The sequence below is a fragment of the Mauremys reevesii genome, linkage group 4 (genome assembly GCF_016161935.1).
Source record: "Mauremys reevesii isolate NIE-2019 linkage group 4, ASM1616193v1, whole genome shotgun sequence".
In the NCBI taxonomy this organism is placed as follows: Eukaryota; Metazoa; Chordata; order Testudines; family Geoemydidae; genus Mauremys; species Mauremys reevesii.
In genome coordinates, this window is record NC_052626.1 from 41,413,130 (window position 1) to 41,433,087 (window position 19,958).

The window sequence follows — 19,958 nt, forward strand, 5'->3', positions numbered from 1 at the left end:
GAATGTCTCTTATGATTTTCCATACATCTGCACTACACTGAATCTGATATTTTAGAGATGTTCATTCTCTTTCCTGAGGGGCAGCTCTTAGTGGCTGCTGGTAGGAGAGGGGCTACCCTCTGAAGGGAAGGGTGAAGGGGAGCCATAGGGGAAAATGTTTCAGAGACAGCGCAGCCCACCCTGACGGCGTGTCCTCCCTGCTGCGTGCGTTCCGTTTGCCCTTGGAATGCTATCACTTATTATCACGCTGACTTCTCCAGATGGGGCATTTTGGCTATTGATCTGATAAATAAACAGCCTGCTCGCTCGATCAAAATGTTATTTTGCATTTCAATTACTGTTCACTAATGCAACCTTCATCCCGCCAAGAGCGCTGCTGGCAATGACACTCGACCTGGCACAGGCGCTGCGAGCAAACTCGGCAGTGCCTGCTGCAAGCACCTAACGGGATTACCACCCTCCATTAGGTGCGTAGAAAGAAAGGGTGATGGACAGTCTTGCGATGAAGGGGAACAGATGTGCAGAAAGGGACGTGTGGGGGGTTGGAGACGGGGCAGGAATAAGCAGGAGCATGAACACACTGATATCAGGAGTTTGCCAGGCATTTGCCAGCTGGAGTTCTCCAGGGGGTAAGTCAGCTCTAGCCTGCAAATGGCTGGTTCTGACGGTCCATCTTCCAGATGGGACTGAGCTCATGAGGTTGGAGACATGCGAGAATTCAGAGATATGGGAATTGGAAATCAATCTGTGAGTACGGGCCAGCAGTGTGAATTGAAAACCAATCACTGGCAGATGGGGTGGCTTCCAAGATATTATTTTTCTCCTGGCTATTTTGGGGTTTAGCAATACACAGGATGCAAACAGGGCATTGCACTCGAGTTTGGGGAAAGAGAATCCTCTTAACTCCTGACTGCAGCCTTGAAGAGATGAAGAAACATGGCTAGTTCTGGAGGTGGCGTAGTAACAGCATGACACACAAAAGTGCAGGTAAGAGACTGATCTATAGTTCCTGGCCTAAATCACATGACATGGGTCAGGATTCCAAAAGTTTCATACCCCCGTCATGTGGCAGGTGTCAGTATCCACCCTCTCCAGTACCTTTTTTTACACTGTGCCTTCTTTAATATATGTATATATATGGATACTGACATCTGCCACATGACAGGGGTATGAAACTTTTGGTTTATACATCTCAAATGCAAAGAAAACATAAAACCAACTAAAAATACCAACCCCAAACTAACACAGACTATTTGTAAACACACACAAAGGGAGGCGCAGACGTGGAGATCAGCCCTGAACTCTCACATAGAAGGGTTGCCTCTTACTGGGCTTCTGTCAACAACAGCATTCTCTGGAAGGCAATGACTTTCTGATCGCATGGCTACCTCTTGTTTTAAAAAAACCCAGCTCCTCCTGCAGATAAAGCTGCTGAGGTGGATCTGACACAGAAAGCTGCTGTCCAGCACCATGTCATCCCACTGATGTTGAAAGAGCCTTTCTTCTGGGATAATATATCCTCCAATGCCACACGGATGTATTCTCAAATGGAGGGACAGAAGATCACTTCATTAGAGCACAGAAGCAGCTCTCACTGTGGAGTTAAGTAATAAACATGCCTACTGCAATAGGAGCATTCCTCTGCCACAAGAACATCCCCGACATGCCCCAACTGGCTCACAGACTGCTACTTTTCACACCACCAGGACTGCCCCCTAGGCGCGCGCACACACACACACACACACACACACACACCCTCATCTCATTTAGCTATGGAGAGTCAAAATCACAACAAGGCTGATATCCTCACCTTGCTCCTTGTGTAGTCATTTACATCCATTCAACATGAGTGCACAATACCGCCATTCTGGTTTGGTAGCATTTTACACTCACTTTGCAGAAATGGCAACACAAGGTGCCGGGCAATGGAGAATCAGTCTCCAGATATTCTGCTTCTCACTCAGTCCAGAACATTTGAACTTGCCATTTTTGTGGAGCTTATGAATTTTTAAGGGCCATTTTGTAAAATCTTTATCCGGACCTGAATTCTGCCTCCCAGCCCAGCCAGACTGAGCTTCTACGTGTCTGACAAAGTGGGAAACTGCTGGCCACACAGGGATTAAAAATAAACAAGTCCATATAAAACATCCACATTACATAAATGAAACTCTCAGTATAATACACTGGAATGAGATCAATGTGATGTGTAAAGACAGAATCTATATCTCCACACCCTCTGACCTCATCTACAGAGTCTAGCCAACCTCCAGCTATCTTCGACCTGATCTATAGCTCACCCCTGATTTCTTGAGACTAAGCCTTATCCCAGCCCTATCTCCTTCCAACCTGTTCTAAACTCTTACACCCTGTCTCCCCCTAGCCATATACCTGTGTCCTCAACTGACTTATCATTCTATCGCAAATACACTCTGTGTGACTTATTCTGCACCCTAACCTTTTCTTTTTCCAGTGGGTACTGTATTTCCTAGCCTCAAGCATGCCCTTGTGACCCGTTATATAACTCAGTTCCCTCTCTCTTGTTCATCATCACAGTGGGGCAGCATGATACAGGGCACTGAGCACTGGGCACAGAGTCAATTCCAAGTTCTTATTCCAACTCTGACACCCTCCTCTATAAACTTGGGCAAGTCATTTCAACACCTTGTTCCTCAGTTTCCCCAACTGACTGATCCACGTCCCAGAAGCATTGTGAGGGTTAATCTGTTAATTTTTATACAGTGCTTGGAAATGTGAAGCATATAGATATTATGAGAATGAATGAATTAAACATGATGACTAAATTTTATCTTAAGTGCTCACATAATGACCTCTACCACAGGTTGTCAGTAGGGTTTGAACACATTCCTTCAGCACCAAAGCACAGACCTCTGCCATTTCAACTAAAGGAGTAACTCCACTAGCTGGCAGTAGTAGTAAGTAGATTTCTTCTATGTGGACTAGCCATTAGATGGGAACACAACATATACTTAGGACTTCTTATTTTAGGTTATAACCAATAAAAACATAAAACACCCTGACACAAAAAACAATGAAATCCAGAAATGGTTACTTGTGTTCAAGGTCTCATCTATGTGGAGCAGTAATGTGGACAACAGGGCTGTGATTTTGAAAGTACACTAACACGCTGAGCATTTATGGGTCCATGTAGACCCTGCTGGTGAACACTAAAAGTTCCCAAGTGCATTTTAACACAGTATTGTTTGAAATATACTATGTTAAAATGCACTAAAGAACATTACAAAGAGATTACTCATTACAGTACATACAAAGAGAAAGCCTGAAAAACCCCATTTTTGGACGCCTACATAAAACTCAAAAATTTCTAGAAGTAAACGCTGAAAAATGAAATTAATAAACCTTGACAAACAGAAGCCTTACATATACTTTGTAAACATGTTACAATGAGTATAAGCATCATTCAGACCAACTCTGTGTTCCTTCTACCTGCCTGCACCACCATCTCACTGCACCCTAAACTCACTTCCCTGTGACTCAAGAACTTTATTACTCTATGCCAGGGGTAGGCAACCTATGGCATGCATGCCGAAGGCAGCACATGAGCTGATTTTCAGTGGCACTCACACTGCCCTGGTCCTGGCTCTGCATTTTAATTTAATTTTAAATGAAGCTTCTTAAAACATTTTAAAAACCTTATTTACTTTACATATAACAATAGTTTAGTTATATACTAAAGACTTATAGAAAGAGACCTTCTAAAACGTTAAAATGTATTACTGGCACACAAAACCTTAAATTAGAGTGAATAAATGAAGATTCGGCACATGACTTCTGAAAGGTTGCCAACCCCTGCTCTATGCTATCTATCTCCATTTCCCTGGGTCCCATTTCGGACTCCAGCCATCTCCTGACCCCCACCTCCACACAACGCATTCTTCTGTTACATCCCAACTAGGGCTGGGCAAAACTACTCAGACAAAAAAATTGCGTGTGAAAAATGCAGATTTGGTGAAACAAACATTTACTGACTTTTATAGATTCACAGATTCCAAGGCCAGGAGGGACCATTGCGATCATTTAGTCTGACTTCCTGTATAACATAGGCCATAGAACTTCCCCAAAGTAATTCCTAGAGCAGGTCTTCAAGAAGAACATCCAAACTGGATTTCAAAATTGGAAGTAATGGAGAATCCACCATGACTCTTGGCAAATTCTTCCAGTTGTTATTACTCTCCCTTAAAAACGTGCACCTTATTTCCAGTCTGAATTTGCTTAGCTTTAACTTTCAGCCATTGGATGATGTTGTATCCTTCTCTGGTAGACTGAACAGCCCATTATTAAATATTTGTATCCCATGTAGGTACTCCTAGCCTGTAATCAAGTCACCTCCTAACCTTCCCTTTCTTAAGCTAAATAGATTGAGCTCTTTGAGTCTATCACTATAAAGTATATTTTCTAATCCTTTAATCATTTTTGTGGCTCTTCTCTGAACTCTCTCCAATTTATTTACATCCTTCTGGAACTGCAGACCCCGGAAGTGGACCCGCTGTTCCAGCAGCAGTCACACCAGTGCCAAATACTGAGGGAAAATAACATCTACTCCTCAAGATTCCCCTGTTTATGCATCCAAGAACTGCATTAGCCCTTTTAGCCACAGCTTCATGCGGGAGCTCATGTTCAGCTGATTATCCATCACAACACCGAAATCTTTTTCAGTGTTGCTTCCCAGAGTCCCCTATCCTGAAAGTAGGCCCTACATTTTTTATTGCTAGATGTATACAATTTCCATTTAGATATATTAAAATGCATATTGTTTGCTTGTGCCAGCTTATCAAGCAATCCAGATCACTCTGTATCAGTGACCTGTCCTTTTTATTATTTATCACTCTCACAATTTTTAGGTCATCCGCAAACTGCATCAGAAGTGATTTTATGTTCTCTTTGAGGTCATTGATAAAAATGTTAAATAGCGCAGGGCCAAGAACCGATCTCTGTGGGCTCCCACTAGAACAAGGGTGGGCAAACTTTTTGGCCCAAAGGCCACATCTGCATATAGAAATTGTATGGCAGGCCATGAATGCTCATGAAATTGTGGTAGGGGTGAGGGAGGAAGCTCTGGGCTGGGGGAGGGGAGGAGAGCATGAGGGCTCCGGCCGGGGTTGTGGGCTCTGGGGTGGGGCTGGGGATGAGGAGTTTGGGGTGTAGCAGGGTGCTCTGGGCTGGGACCGAGGGGTTCGGAGGGGAATCAGGGCTGGGACAGGGGGTTGGAGCATGGGGTGGCAGGGATCAGGGCTCCAGCTGGGGGTGCAGGCTCTGGGGTGGGGCAGAGGATGAGTGGTTTGGGGTGCAGGAGGGTGCTCCAGAGCGTGGGAGGGGGGATCAGGGCTGGGGCAGGCAGTTGGTGTGTGGGGGCGTGGCTCAGGGTTGCAGGCTCTGGGCAGCTCTTATGTCAAGCAGCTCCCAGAAGCAGTGGCATGTCCCCTCTCTGGCTCCTATGCAGAGGCATGGCCAGGCGGCTCTGCTGCGCTCTGCCCTGTCCACAGGCACCGCCCCTGCAGCTCCTATTGGCTGCAGTTCCTGGCCAATGGGAGCTGCAGAGGTGGCGCTTGGGGAGGGGCAGCATGCAGAGCGGAGCCCCCTGACTGCCCCTATGCATAGGAGCCAGAGGGGGGGGGACATGCTGCTACTTCCGGGAGCCATGTGGAGCAGCTACCGACCCTGCTCCCCAGCTGGAGTGCTGGAGCAGGGCAAGCCCCAGATCCCACTCCCCAGTGGGAGCTCGAGGGCTGGATTAAAACGGGTAGCAGTCTGGATATGGCCCACGGGTCATAGTTTGGCCACCCCTGCACTAGAAACATATCCACTGAATGGTTTTTCATTTACAGTCATGTTTTGAGACTTATCAGCGAGCCATCTTTTAATCTAGTTCATGTGTGCCAGGTTAATTTCATATCATTCTAGTTCTTTTTTTTAAATCAAAATGCCATGCTGTACCAAGTCAAGTGCCTTATAGAAGTCTAATACATCAACATTATTACCTTTACCACCCAAACTTGTAATCTCATCAAAAATACAGATCAAGTTAGTTTGACAGGCCCTATTTTCCATAAACCCCTGTTGATTGGCATTAATGATATTACCCTCCTTTAATTCGTTATTAATCTAGTCTCATATCGGGTGCTCCATTATTTTGCCTGGGATCAATGTCAGACTGACAGACCTAGAATTACCTGGGTCATTCTGTTTACCCTTTTTAAATATTGGTACAACATTAGCTTTCTTTCTGTCAATACAGCCTTCTTCCTCGATTGCGGCTTTCTGGGCATCTAGTAAAGTATTTCTATTAAAGTATTTCCAATGATCATTCACTTTTTTTTATTAAATTCTTTCTCCCAGCTGATTTGGCCCACAGCTTTGTGACAGTTTTGCCAAAGTGTTAGTCTAGAAGGGAAAAAATATTCCAAAGAAATCAAAATGTTTTGTTTTGACATTTTCTAAACAAATCATTTTGATTTTTTGGGTCAAAAAGACTTTCCATTTTGGAATTTCCTTTAATTATATTTTTAAATAATTGCTCAGAATTTAAATGAAAATTTTCATTTTGAGTCAAACAAAACTTTTAGCTTGACCTGAAGTAGTTTTCAGGTCAGCTTGAAATGATTCCCCTCACCCCATATTTCGGGACTGCCAGCAAATTGAAAAGGCTGTTATTTGAACAGCTCCAATCCCAACTCCATCTACCTGTGACACATTCTGTATCTGAATCCTGCCTTGTTCTGTCTTGATCTGCAGTACAGAAGATACTGCATTTCATGTCTCCCCATTACATATGTATTGTATATGGAAAGGACTTCTATTTTGACACTTATCCATATAAATAGGGAGGTTAATGGTGAAAGAAAGAGGGAGGCATGCAAACTACATTGAAATAACTTTACAAGCTCTAATGCTAAAAGAGAAACCCTGACAATTCACAAGTACAGTGGATGCTCTGCCCTTAATTCATATGAAATGGTCACCCGGTATTACACAGAGCTTTGTACAGGATAGGGGGATTAGCCACATGTCATAGTCTTCACACAGCTAAAACCAAACACCCTGTTTTGAAAGCTGAGTGCTCATGGAGAAATCCTGGTCTGTTTTTCCATACGGTGCCATTTAAGCTTTACACCAGTTCTCCTGCTACAAGATGAACTTGGTGCTAGTGTCTGGTAAGAGGTTCAGAAATTCTGACTGCATATTGACTTGCAAAAGTGACCTGAACATTTTATCACCTTTGAAATGATCTTGAATGAAACTTCTTCCTCATCCATTTGTGATAGGAGCTATAGAAGCTGTGTGAGCCATTGAACAATACTGAATTTTACAATTTGCTGAGGAAGAATGGTTTCAAGTGATAAGCAATATCCTATCTACCACCTAAATCCTACCCAAATGGTTTATAGCTCCACTGAAAGATCATCAGAAATAAGGTAAGAGAAATACCCACATCTGCATTTAGGTCCTGAACCAGCTCTCGTTAAAGTTAAATGGTGAGAATCTCATTGACTCCAGTGGGAGTTGGACCTGAGAATACAGGACACATGTACCTGGATGGATATGGTATAAAGTAGTGCCACCCATTGCCTTTAGTTTGGCGGGTCAGATTTCCAAGGTTCCCGCTAAAGGTCCATCTGCCTACCATGCCTGAGCTGAACCACCTCTTCTTGAAATAGGTACTTGGATCGAAGGCAAGGCTGTTCCAAGGAAGGAAAGGGAGTGAGCAGACCTGCCCCAATGATACGAAATTGTCAGAAGTCACTAGTAATGCTAATAAACATTGCTAACAAACTGTGGCATCAGTCATACTGCACGTATTGCTGAGGGTGCTAGATACCCAACTCATGGCAACCGCAGTACAACTCCTTTGAGTATCACTGGAAGTAATGAGTCAATTAACATGTCCCAGTCCTCCGGTGACATCCATTAGTACAATGACCCCCGAGAGACCATTTCACTGCTAGCCATCAGCAAGTTCACCCAGCCTGTGCAGATAACTCTAAGAAATCTTCAGCAGCAACAGCCGCCCTAAAAGGGTCCCTCTATGAATGACTCCTTTATTTACTTGAATTCATAACAAAGCAAACAACAGCCACCCATCCCAAGCTCCAGGTGCCTTTGACAAGTGTTGTGCCTTCACAGATGCAGAAAATTCAGTCCAAGTCCAAACAACTTTCTCCTCCCAAAAGCAGCAATATCCTCAAACCAGAGGGAACTCAAGTGAGTCCCCAAGCTTGGACGAAAAGAATTAACCAGAACAGAGCACCAGCCACTTGACAAGAGAGCATCCCAGTATGCAGTGACAACAGCTATTCAACAGAAAAACTGCAGATCACACCAGCTATCTAGCAAATCACCTGTTGTAGACCAACTGCATTGTTGCTCACCCCTAGGCACCTACAGGGAACTTGTGTGAAGGTCCCGCCTTTGATACAGTACAGAATGGGTCAGCAAGGGAACTGTGAGGATTGGGTTGCAATCCTGGATGTGGCTGACCCAGCACAAACAGCTAGTCCTATCAGTGTTCATTTTCCTATTTGTGTGTGTGTAATTTAGCTGAGATGTTTAGGTTTCTGGCAAATCTGCAAATGCTTTAAAGTTCCTCTGACCCTCCAGAACTGCTGGATAGAGTTTCAGGCTACAAGGGATGGAAAGAACCCTTCATCTGTCTCTCCCAAATATTAAATATCCCTGTAACCCACTTTCCCCTCCTGCTGCCTGTGTGGTCTCTGTACCCCCAAAGATCAGGGTGGATGGAAGTAAAGGGGAGGGAGCCCCCTTTGGATCAGTATTTATTCTAATCAATCAACTCAAAAAATAGCAGCAGAGAGTAATTATTAATAATCAAGTAAAATTGGATTATTTCTCTGCACTGCGGTGCTGACTGGATGGGTAGGTTGGTATAGAACTCAAATTCATTGGAGCAAGCTACTGAACTGAAATTGCTGACCTCAGCAGTTTGTCAGGGAAGGTAGAAACAGGGAAATCAGCTAACCATATGGGGATACAATTTGAAGGGCATGGAGTTACTTGGTCAGGCTAAATAATATGGTGGCCAGGTCTGGATATGTTCGAATCAAGCAGCATATCCAGTTTCAATTCAAGTGACAGTGATAGGCCCCCCTGTCAGATCATCCCAGGATATCAAAGGAGCTTCCTGATTTTGAGGGATCACTTTTGGACTTTCCTCCTTTTTAAACAGTAAATCAGCCTCCCTCCCCACAAAAGGTAACCTACAAGTAGCACAGAGCAAAGGGCCTCTGAAAACTACAAGAGCAACGTCACTGAATATGCCAGGCTCTCAGGGACAGCTCTGATCTTTGTTGTTTTAATCAGGGATTCAAGTGCAAAAAAAATCCAAAAGGAACATTATGGTTAAGCTTTTACATGCACTGAAGTCAGGAAATTCAATATTACACTTTCCAAAACAAGTGTGACATGGACACATTGTGTAGAGGGCCATATTTTCAAACAGTCACCTAAATTGCACCCATAAAAAATGCCTGTATGAACATTCATTTTACACAGAAAACATGCATTTTTGCTTCAAAAATAAAAGCAGACTCAACCACAAATATGTATCTGCATGTGCACACGTCTTTATGCATACAAATATCTGTGTGTGTTTGCCTGTGAATATTTTGCAGGCATGATTTAGACACTTATGTTAAAAAATTTGGCACACACGCCACATTGTGAGCCAGACCCTCAGCTTGTGTCCCTTGAAGACAATGTAGCTGGGAGGATTTATAACAGCTAGCTCTAAAACACTAAAGTCATAGTAATACAAAATATTATCTAATTGCATGGGGACTGCAGTATGGTTACCAAAGGAAGCAGAACTTGGAGTTTCCTGACATCCTGAGTATGTAAAACCTCAGCCATTAAACTAAAATTAATATACCATAGGTTTTATATTTAATAACTCAGTAATTAACTTTGCAAAATAAATATTTACTTTTCTCTATCTTAGGAATCATTATATCACCCTATAGAATCTAACACTTAATTGCTTTCCTAACTTTTGCACGCTTGTTTTATTTTTTTTAATGAACTTTTTTTCCCCCAAGGGAAGGGGAATAATTAGGCTTACTTCCTGTCCCTCCCCACCTTTTTTTTTTAAAAAAAGCTGAAATGTAGGTTTTGGGAGATATGCAACGTTACACAACCCCTGGAATATACAATCAATGAATAATCAATTTAAAAGTGAAAGGAAGCAATAAAGCAGTTAGTGTGTGCAATGACTTCCCCATAGGGCCAAGTCAGTTTCCCTCAAGTTGGTTATCCCATATTACCTGCTTACTTAACTGAGTGAAATGGGTCTTGGCTACCTTATGGTTTTCATGGTCACTCCCAGCAATGACAGCATGGCTGGGGTTTTTTTGTTTTTTGTTTTTTATTAAATCAGAACAGCCCCAAAAGGTTTTAACATTGTGGACTGTATGTCACCGCAGTAATGTCGCTTCAATTCTACACCATTGGCAACTATTTGGGGTGCCTACACAGATAGGAGAGGAAAGAGCATGGAAAGAGCAAACAGTGCTGAATGAACAGCTCTTTAGGCCTTTGTTTGCCTGGAGTGGAAAGAGTTAAACCTGCTTTGAGGTTCTCTTTGTTCTCCATGATTTGTGCAAGCCCAGCAATCAATCAATCTTACTCTTTTTTTTCCCTAGGAACCATTGCAGGAATATCATGCCCAGGATCTTGGTTAAATCCACTACTCTTTTCCATCAAGTCACTCTACCCCCACCTCCCCACAGCACCCCCTCCCAAAAGGGGCTTCTGAGCTCGTTTTGCTAATGTATTCTCAAACCAAATTAGGGGCCCTGACTCTCGGTGAAGTTCGTGAGTTAGTTGCTGCGATGCACTGAATTAAAGATACCATCTCGGACTCAAATCAGATTAGAGCCCACACACACACATGCAAAAGCCCACTTTCTAATCAATTTTATAAAGGGCCTTCAGCAGAGATACACTAATGGTATTGAGCTGAGATCTTTAAACTAAGTCTGCAAGAAGTCTGTGGAGATAAAACACACACTGTATTAAAAAGAGAGCTCTTCGCTGTGCCCTTCCCACTGAGAGCCCAGCGCACATGGGAACAGCAATTCAAAATACAAAACCAGCCCTCCTGACATGGACAAGACGTCCCCCCATCCTCCTCTCTCCTTTTCATCCTTTAGACCTCCACTTGGCTCTTTCTTTCTTTCTTTCCTTCCTTCCTTCCTTCCCTCCCTTTCAAGCTGCTGCAGCAAGTTCCTGCACACCATATTCTCCTCTTCATGGGAATTACTGAGCCTTAGTACCTGCTGGGAATGGGGCTAAAACTAACAAAGGGGGGATCCTTCTAGTTCTGACAGCTGAATTCCAACACTGCTGAATCTCTAGCAGGCAGGGTCCCAGATAGCAAACCATCCTGCTTGTGGCTGAAGGGGAGTCTCAGTTTCAAAAGAGCTGTCCAGTGGCTGCTTACAAGACATTAAACCTGATGTGGTGCTGGCTGCATCAGGATATCATAACACCGTGTTGTGATGCCACAATACACACATCCTAGAAGCAGGATGTGACTGAGTCCACTACAGAGGACCGTGTTTAGAAGGTGGCATCCCTTACACCTCGTCTCCCCATGCACCTTCAGCTCTCCCACAGCCCAGGAGTGGAAATCCTCGTATTTTAAATAATATGTTTTTCTCTCTGAAGTCTGTGCTCTGCATTGTCACAAGGAGCACAGAAGAAATGCGGAGAGATGAGGGAAGTTCCTGTTAGGTGGGAAAGCCTGGGTGGATGTAAACTAGGAGAGGGAGGCAAAGAAAAGGAAAAGAGGAGATTTTGTATAAGTAGCTAAAGCTAGAGATAAAATAGCCCAGCTATTGCCCAGGCACCTCTATCCATGACTGAGCTGAAGTTTCTGATGTGCCAAGCTCACTGTTCCAAACACATCAACAATCCTTTTCTCTTTTCTGGCACTTTCCACTGGAGGATCTCAAAGCACTTTATAAACATTTATGAATCACAGCTCAAAACACAAGATCAGACAGTGTCACTATCCTCATTTTACAGGTTGGGAAACTGAGGCACAGAGTGGTGAAAGCACTTGCCCAAAGTCACACAGGAAATCTGTGACAGAGCCGGAAATAGAACCCCAGTCTCAGTTCCAAGCCCTGTGTCTTAAGAACAAGACCATCTTCTATCAAAAATAGCTCTCTCTTTGGCTACTAGAAAACATACCAACTAGATCCTCAAAACCTTTAGGGATTCAGATGCTTGAAGAAGTTTTTTTGGTATGTAATGCCCTGGCTGGCTGATTTATTTGGGGTGTTCTTCTCACATAATCTTTTTATAGAAGAAAAGGCCCGTGTATATTCTGATCACAAAATACGATCCTGTAACCAACAGCTAACAGATATGTAAATAAATATACATGCTCCCTAGAGCAGATTCATTAACAATTCTCTCTGGGAAGAATTTTCATCTTGCAAAATATATAATTTTTATTTTATATTATCAATAAACTGCCTGAGGTGAAGGGCAAACCTTTAATAAAATCAGCTTGTCCGTCCTACTGTTTTTCTCAGAGGTGGTGATTGTAATGTGAATTGGGAAGGATGAAAAATGTAAATATGGCATTTTGCAGCAGGGGGAACCCAAACTACACCCAGCCAAGAGCTGTAGCAACAACTTGCCAGAAGCCTGAGCTCTACATCTAACTGGCATAAAATAGAGAAGAATGCAATTGCCTTATCATAAGCACAGAGGTGCGGCTCACAGAGACTACAGATTCCAGCCTGCAATGCTCCTACTGGCTAGACATCTGTATTAACCATTCAAGTAGCTGTGGGCTGCACGACAGGATTCCGTGGGCTGCACGTAGCCAACAATCTGCACTTTGACTAACCCGCTCTACAGACTGATGCATAACAAGGGAATAGCTTTCACCAGCTCAGAAGCCTCTCCCCCAGCCCCACATCTCCCCAAAGCAGGATGTACCCTGGCAGAGAAGAGAGGGATGGGAGACATAAAGGGTAAGCAGAAGTGAAGAGGGGTATGGACAGCAGCAGGCAGGAGGAATGGAATGGAGACAAGAGAGGAAAACTTAGGGTCTGACTATTTCTGTTCAGAAGTGCAGTTGGGTGGAGCTGGTTCATGCTCAGAGCTCAGATGTGCTCCCCCTTCACTGGGAACGTTCCAGGCCTTGCACTGCTGTGCAGTTTTATGATGGTCACGCGCTGAGGACGATGCCAGTTTTCAATGCAATTAACCTTTCCAGACTAATGAAATGGTTCTATTGGCTGTGATGGTGGTGAGAAGCCCCTTGGCTCCAGCAGGCTCCTGAGGAGGGGTTATCGAGGTCACACAGCATTACCGCTCTAGTTCTATTTGCAGGCTGCAGCTAATCAATGCCAGACCTGAAAGGAGCAGGTGATGCCAGCCCCAGCATCACATGCCAACACTGTATTGATCCCAGGGAGGAGAGGTGACTTGAGCCCGAGCCTGTTGATCTGCTGTGTCACAGGCAAAGTTCTTCCAGGAATGTACCCCACACAGGAGGAGAGCTCGGGAGGAAACAAGGTGTCAATTCCAGGGCTGAGAAAGAGAAAGGATTAGTCTGTGTGTGGCACAAAGGCTGAATGCTCGGAGCAATGCAGAGCCTAACACTGGCAGAGTCACCTCCCGCTTTCTAGTTACGGATCTGCATGGGTTAATGCAGCCAGTGGATTTGGGTCAATGGGGTTCTGGATGAGCACAGATCCCTCCCACAGGGCTTCTCCCAAAGCTCAGGCCTGTCCTACAGTACTCACTCCCAGGGCCGGCTCCGGGTACCAGCTTAGCAAGCAGGTGCTTGGGGCGGCCACTCCGGAGCACGGCGGCACGTACAGGTATTCAGCGACAATTCGGCAGAGGGTCCCTCACTCCCGCTTGGAGCGAAGGACCTCCCGCTGAATTGCTGCAGATCGTGCCTTTTTTTTTTTTTTTGCTGCTGCTGCTTGGGGCAGCAAAACCCCTGGAGCCGGCCCTGCTCACTCCATACTCCACTCTGTTGCTTTAACCCATTACTCCCCAGCTCAGATCTGTCCTACACTGTTCAGCCTTACTACTGGAAACTCAAGCATGCAAAAATCATAAGTCAGAATCCCCCAAATCACAAGATTTTAAATAATAATAAATAGTAGATCCTTTTTATTTGCCTTTATGTTTCTGAGCCTTTTGGGGTTTCTTGAGTCATGCTTTCAAACTTTTCTCTGCATTCCTGAGGGCTAGAGAGTTCCTTTTTAAAATGAAAGTGGAGATTCTCACCAAACTGAGTCCAGGAGCTGGTGCTATAAGAAAAAACACCAAATGCTGCAAGACTTACAATAAACTCGGAAGAGTTGGCAACACATCAGGCTCCACTGAGCTCTGTCACTTTACTTGTGGTATGAAACCCACCCACCTACACTGGTACTGTGTGTTCAGACCATTGTTACCATCAATCTTTTCTCCATTACATACTTTTCTTGGATCTTTTATTATGTTAGATTGTAGACTCCACACGTAAAGGCTAGAGTGCTGCAGCTACACCAATGCAACTCCACCACTGTAGCACTTCAATGAAGACACTACTTAGGCCAACGGGAGGGCATCTCCCATCAGCGTAGGTAATCCAGCTCCCCGAGAGGTGGTAACTGTATTGACAGGAGAAGCCCTCCTGTTGACATAGCGCTGTCTACACCGGGAGTTAGGTCAGTATAAGGGCATAGTTCTACCAACAGAAGTTGCTAGTGTAGACCAACCATAAGGGGCAGGGACTGACTTTTATGTTTGTGCAGCCTCCAGTACTTTAGGGCCTATATCCTGATTAGGACCAGTAGATTGTTACCAAAATACAAATTAATAATAATAGTCAACTGACCAGCAACTTCTTGACATTAAAAAAAATGTGATTGCTCCTTTGATCTACAGCTCTGTCCATAACTTTAAGAAACACACAATCCCAAAAGGGTTCCAATTCTAGTCATAGGTGCATACAGAGTTTAATCTAGGGACCTGGTTATTTTTAGTATAGCTACTAGCAGGAAGGGAAGAATAGAGAGGAGCTTATTTTTAAAAATTGCAAAATGCACGCACCTCATCACCTGATGTGCTAATCAGGTGCCTCCATATGCAAATGACTCATTGTATGTTTGTGGGAGGGGAGTACACACACAAATACAGGCCTTACTTGCAAAGCCATTTTCAGAGGAGCAAGGTCAGCTTCTGCTTTTTTTTGCCTAAAGTTTCTATGACAAGGTAGCGCATGCGCAGGTCTCCAATGTGAAAGCTGTCCCCTTGAATTCAGAAATGCATCTTTGAGGGCACAGGGCATCCATCTCGGGGAACTCCAATCCTGACAAAACAGGAATGGAAAACAATCTGATTTATGGGATTATGGATGGAGCAGAAAGGTCTCATTACAAGCATCATCGTTATTACTACTAGTATTAATACAGACGTGCCTAGATGCCCCACTGTGCTAGGCACGGCACATACTCCTACTAATTGATTGTACTTATGAGGGCAGGGACAATCTAAGTAGGAAGACAGACAGACAGACAGTAGGAAAAAGGAAATACTACAACCCTCATTTTACAGATGGAGAATAGAGGCACAGAGAGATTAAGTCACTTGTCCAACATCACACAGGAAACTTTCAAATTTTTTTGAAGGTCAAATTTTTTAAGCAATGAAGGGAAAAGGATCCTTCCATTAGGCCAGTAAGTGTGAACTAAGTTTCATGAATAATGACTTTATGGATGGAGGTTGTGGCGGTTGTGCTGTTACCTGCTGCGATGCTCTTACCTCTTAATCAGCTCCCCTTGATGGAGAAAACAAAAGAGAACACTGGTTGGAAGTCCTTGGATTTCTTCCATTCCAGGATTGCTGACTGCCTTGTCTCACTAATTTTCATAGAATCATGGAAGTTAGAGCTGGAAAAGCCATATAAGTTCCATCTAGTCCACTGGCAACCCAAGGGGTCAGTGTAGGACTGTTTCGTAAGTCAGTTCACTGGTGCTTAACCCAGTCTTGTTTTTCTCTCCTCCTCTAATCTGGACAAAGTTTGAATGACAGTTCACTGAGCTTCAAAGATCAAATGTTCAAGATAAATGCTAACTAGCCATCACCTTTACAAAGCAATTCCAGAGACAGAAACCCAGACTCTTCCCCATGGGGCTACATTAAAATGAAAACGTTTACTGTATGCCCCCAGGGTTCCTGGCAGCCCTGTTTTGTAAGAATTAATAATGTGTAAAACAAAAAGCCATATAATATTACTATTCTTCCTCCTACTAAACACCCACCAGACTTGAGATACTATGGCGGTAGAGGCTGTACAGTAGTGCAAGTAGTTTGTAGAGAGATGGAATTAGGTCAGAAAGTGGAAAAGAGAGAGAGAATGACTAAGGCTAAGATTTTCATGGAGGCATGTGTTTGCAAGCTGCATGTTCATGTAGCCGTCGACAGACACCAGGTAGCCCTTGCAGCTTGCAAACACAGAAGAATACATCAATGGTGCATTGTCAGGACACCTTGGTGAAGTTTTTATAAGGTGTAACAATGTCCTGTACATCAGAGGAGTAGAAGAAGAAGAAGAAGAAGATGGGGAAATGAGAGAATAAGTTTGTATATTTCTGGAAAATAAAGATCAGTTTAAAAAAAAAAAAACCTGCTCCCCTTTCCTTTGTCAATTACTTGTCTTTTTAGATTGGAAGCACTGCAGGGCAGGTACTGTCTCTGACCATGTGTTTGAATGAAGCAGCATGCTGCAAAAATGGAGCCCCAATCCTGGTAGGAGCCCTCTGGGTGCTACTATAATGCAAATACATAAGCGGATATTTGCTTATCAACATCATACTGTAAATCTGCACAAATACAAGTCTGTGCTTTGGAATCTTCATGACTGGATTAATGAAGTACCGGGGTGCTGCAGATCTGGATCGAAGTTCATTGGCAGAGCTGTGGAAATCTGCTTCATACTAGATTTAAGGTACATTAGTAAAATAAGGGTAGGCTCAGAACTTGAACAGCAGAGGCTGCGGCAGGTCAAGAATGAGGTGCACTGGCAGAGAGGCAGGGGGAAGTAGTTTGCTCACACTGTGCCTTAGTCTGCCCAATGATACGAGTTCCTCACTTTCATGAGCACTATATTCGTACAAAAATGTTTTTTTAAAAACCCACCACAGGCGATTAAGCTGTGATCTAGATTAATTAGCTGCCATATTTCATTTTTAAAATCAGAACTGGCCTGCACTGACACCGAGGAAATGTAGAATATTTTCACTCCTATCTAACAGCCTGATTTTTCACTACGTCTTGAACTAAACAATCACTCCTGGACCCGTATGCCTGTGCCAAGCTTCCAGCTGCACCCACTTCTATGGGCAAGTTCTACAGCACCCCTGGGAAAGGCTGTATGTCGCGGGGGGGGGGGGGGGGCAGGTTTCTAATGAAAGTGTTGACCTCTGTGTAACCAGAGTGCCCTGAGCAGCATCGCTTCAATGCAGGAAACAAAAAGATTGATGAATTGTATAATGTACTGTTATTGTTAATTTTTCTGAGTGCTGCTGGTTGGTGTCTCTTGGAGACTAACTGGAAGAACGATATTAACTCTGTTCTAGAGACTTGCTGTTGGAGACAGAGGCTGTGTCCTCACTTTCGGAGTGATGAGTAAATGTCAAAATACACACCCGAGTGAAAATACCTCATTTAAAAGGGACTTAGAATCACTTGCGTGTGCATGTTGCCACCTCAGCCCCTCACTCTCCACGGAGCAACAGTGCCTTGCTCTTTCAGTCACATGCACAGATATTTGTTGCTTACTCAGAACTCTGCACCTTTAATCCAGGCACAACAAAACTCTAGAAAAGGTACTGTAGGGAACAATCCTGCTCTGGTAGCAAAATGGCCTGCATGGAACCCCAGTGGGCTTTTCCTTCACTAATTTCTAGGCTGCTAGTCCCCTTTCTGCCATCCTTCGTTTGGTCTTTGTCCTTTAAGATTGTAAGCTCTGAGGGGCAAACGCCTGTCTAATCCTATGTCTGTGAAGTACCCAGCTCATTGGTAGGCACTACAGAATAAATAATTCCATGATTCTATTATATCTCCCGCCTGGGGCCACTGGACTGGAGGCCTCTGGTTCCTGGAGTTCCCCATTTCATGGCTGAGTCCCAAGGATGAGCAACTGCACATTATTGCAATTCACACTCCAGTTAGGTCTTCCAGTATCCTTAGGTGCTAGCTTTACCAGGTGAGCCCAAAGGGAGCCTTCCCTCTGGCCAAGATAATAGGAACTGCATGGAGCTGGGATGGCTGCGAGCACCTCGGCTGCCTGAAATAAGTGAGGCCACACTGAGTAGGCCTCATTTGTAACTTGCATTTTGCATGTCTTAAAAGAATTATATGTGCACAAGGATCAAGCACGGGTGTGCACAAGATGCATGCACAAGCATCAAACAATACACACACACACCGGCACACTCAAATCCATTAACGCTAACAAAGAGACACATACGCCTCTACCCACCATATGAACACAAGCATGCATACTCCTACATTCACATTAAATACCAACACAAAGACATTAAACAAAGCATTCATGAAACACACATGCAGATTAACACTTACCACAGAACCCCACCATGCCCCACACCACCCAGACCTAAATGTTCTGTGACAAGCACCTTTGCAAATGTAAATGGCCAGAGCACAAATCAGCCTGGCCCTTTAATGACCCTTTAAGCAGAGAGGGTCTTCGTCATGTTCTACTCTCACCTCACTCACTCTGTTTTCAGTATAAAATATTTCAAGTCAGCAGAGAGGCCAGGTGAGAGCGAGGCTGGCTACTGCCATTTCACTGCTGTTAAACTGCAATGGAACAACTGAAGGGCTCAGTAATTCCACGGAGCAGGACTAAGCACTAGGTCAGAGCACAGAGAGTTAAAGACACAGCAAGAGTCGGCATGAGCCCACTGAGCAGGTCAAAGAAAACCCTCAGATAAGCTAATCACCGTTCTCTCTCTAGGATTGATTCACTGTAAATTTTCCTCCCTGTCTGTTCTCTTAACAGCTATTTTTATTTTATCCATCGCAGAGGCAAAAATGACAAAATGGGATGGTTCTGAGTTTCTGCTCCCTCCAAGTGCCATGCCAGGACTCAGCAGGCCATGTGCTCCACCTCACCCTGAACACCACCTCTGGATTCCATTCCCATCAGTTCCCATTAAGCCTCATACTGGGACATGGTTCCTGTCCCCTCCCACTCCTTTGGAGCATCGGCGCAAGATAGGGCTTCTATCAGCTTCCAATGAGTGTGTCTTCTCCAATTTCCAGGACACTAACCATGCTGTAATAAACCATCTCCTGATCTGATGAGGGCAATCCCTATTCCTCAAACTCCATGAAGTCCAGCACTATAACTCTTTCCATTATCAATGGCTCCATTTCAAACTCTTCTGCTCTTTGGAATATTCTGCTTCCCAAGTCTCATCTCTCTCAAGTACAATTCACCTCTGGCTGCGCATAGTTCCAGCTCTCCATGTCATTCATCAAGAAGGTTGCAGGTAGCAGACTCTGCTTTCACAAATGACCTGGCACTATCAGAGTCATCAAGCGCAAAGGGCATTGTATATTTGTATGAAAGCTTAATAGCTGTGGCGAAACCACTCTGCAGTGCTACGCCTTGCACCAATCTGGCTGCCACTTTCTCAATATGACATGTTCCTCAAACCTGCAAGAAAGCCCATTTCCAGCAGAGTGGCTCAGAGGTGTACTGATGTGTTGGACTGAAATTGCTTGTGAGATAGCTAGGACGAAGGTTAGTGCTGTTATTATTGTTTGTTGGATTTAATGTTTATTTTTAGGCAAATCCTGACTCAGTTTTTGTGAAAGTAGGTTTTCCTAATATGCATTTTGAAAAATCCTTTCCC

General features: G+C 44.1%; 1 protein-coding gene across 6 annotated transcripts in view; it reads right to left on the reverse strand.

Moving 5' to 3' along the window:
- Nucleotides 1–19,958, reverse strand: part of ESRRB (estrogen related receptor beta) — a 165,368-nt gene that overhangs the window by 75,022 nt on the left and 70,388 nt on the right. The window contains exon 1 of one of the 6 annotated variants that reach the window (XM_039535265.1): nucleotides 13,425–13,513. The exons of the other annotated variants lie outside the window; for them this stretch is intronic. Within the exon in view, the coding sequence (XP_039391199.1) occupies nucleotides 13,425–13,456 (32 nt within the window). The 5' untranslated portion in view covers nucleotides 13,457–13,513. Of the gene's footprint in view, nucleotides 1–13,424; nucleotides 13,514–19,958 lie in introns of those variants that run through there. 6 annotated transcript variants of the gene reach the window in all.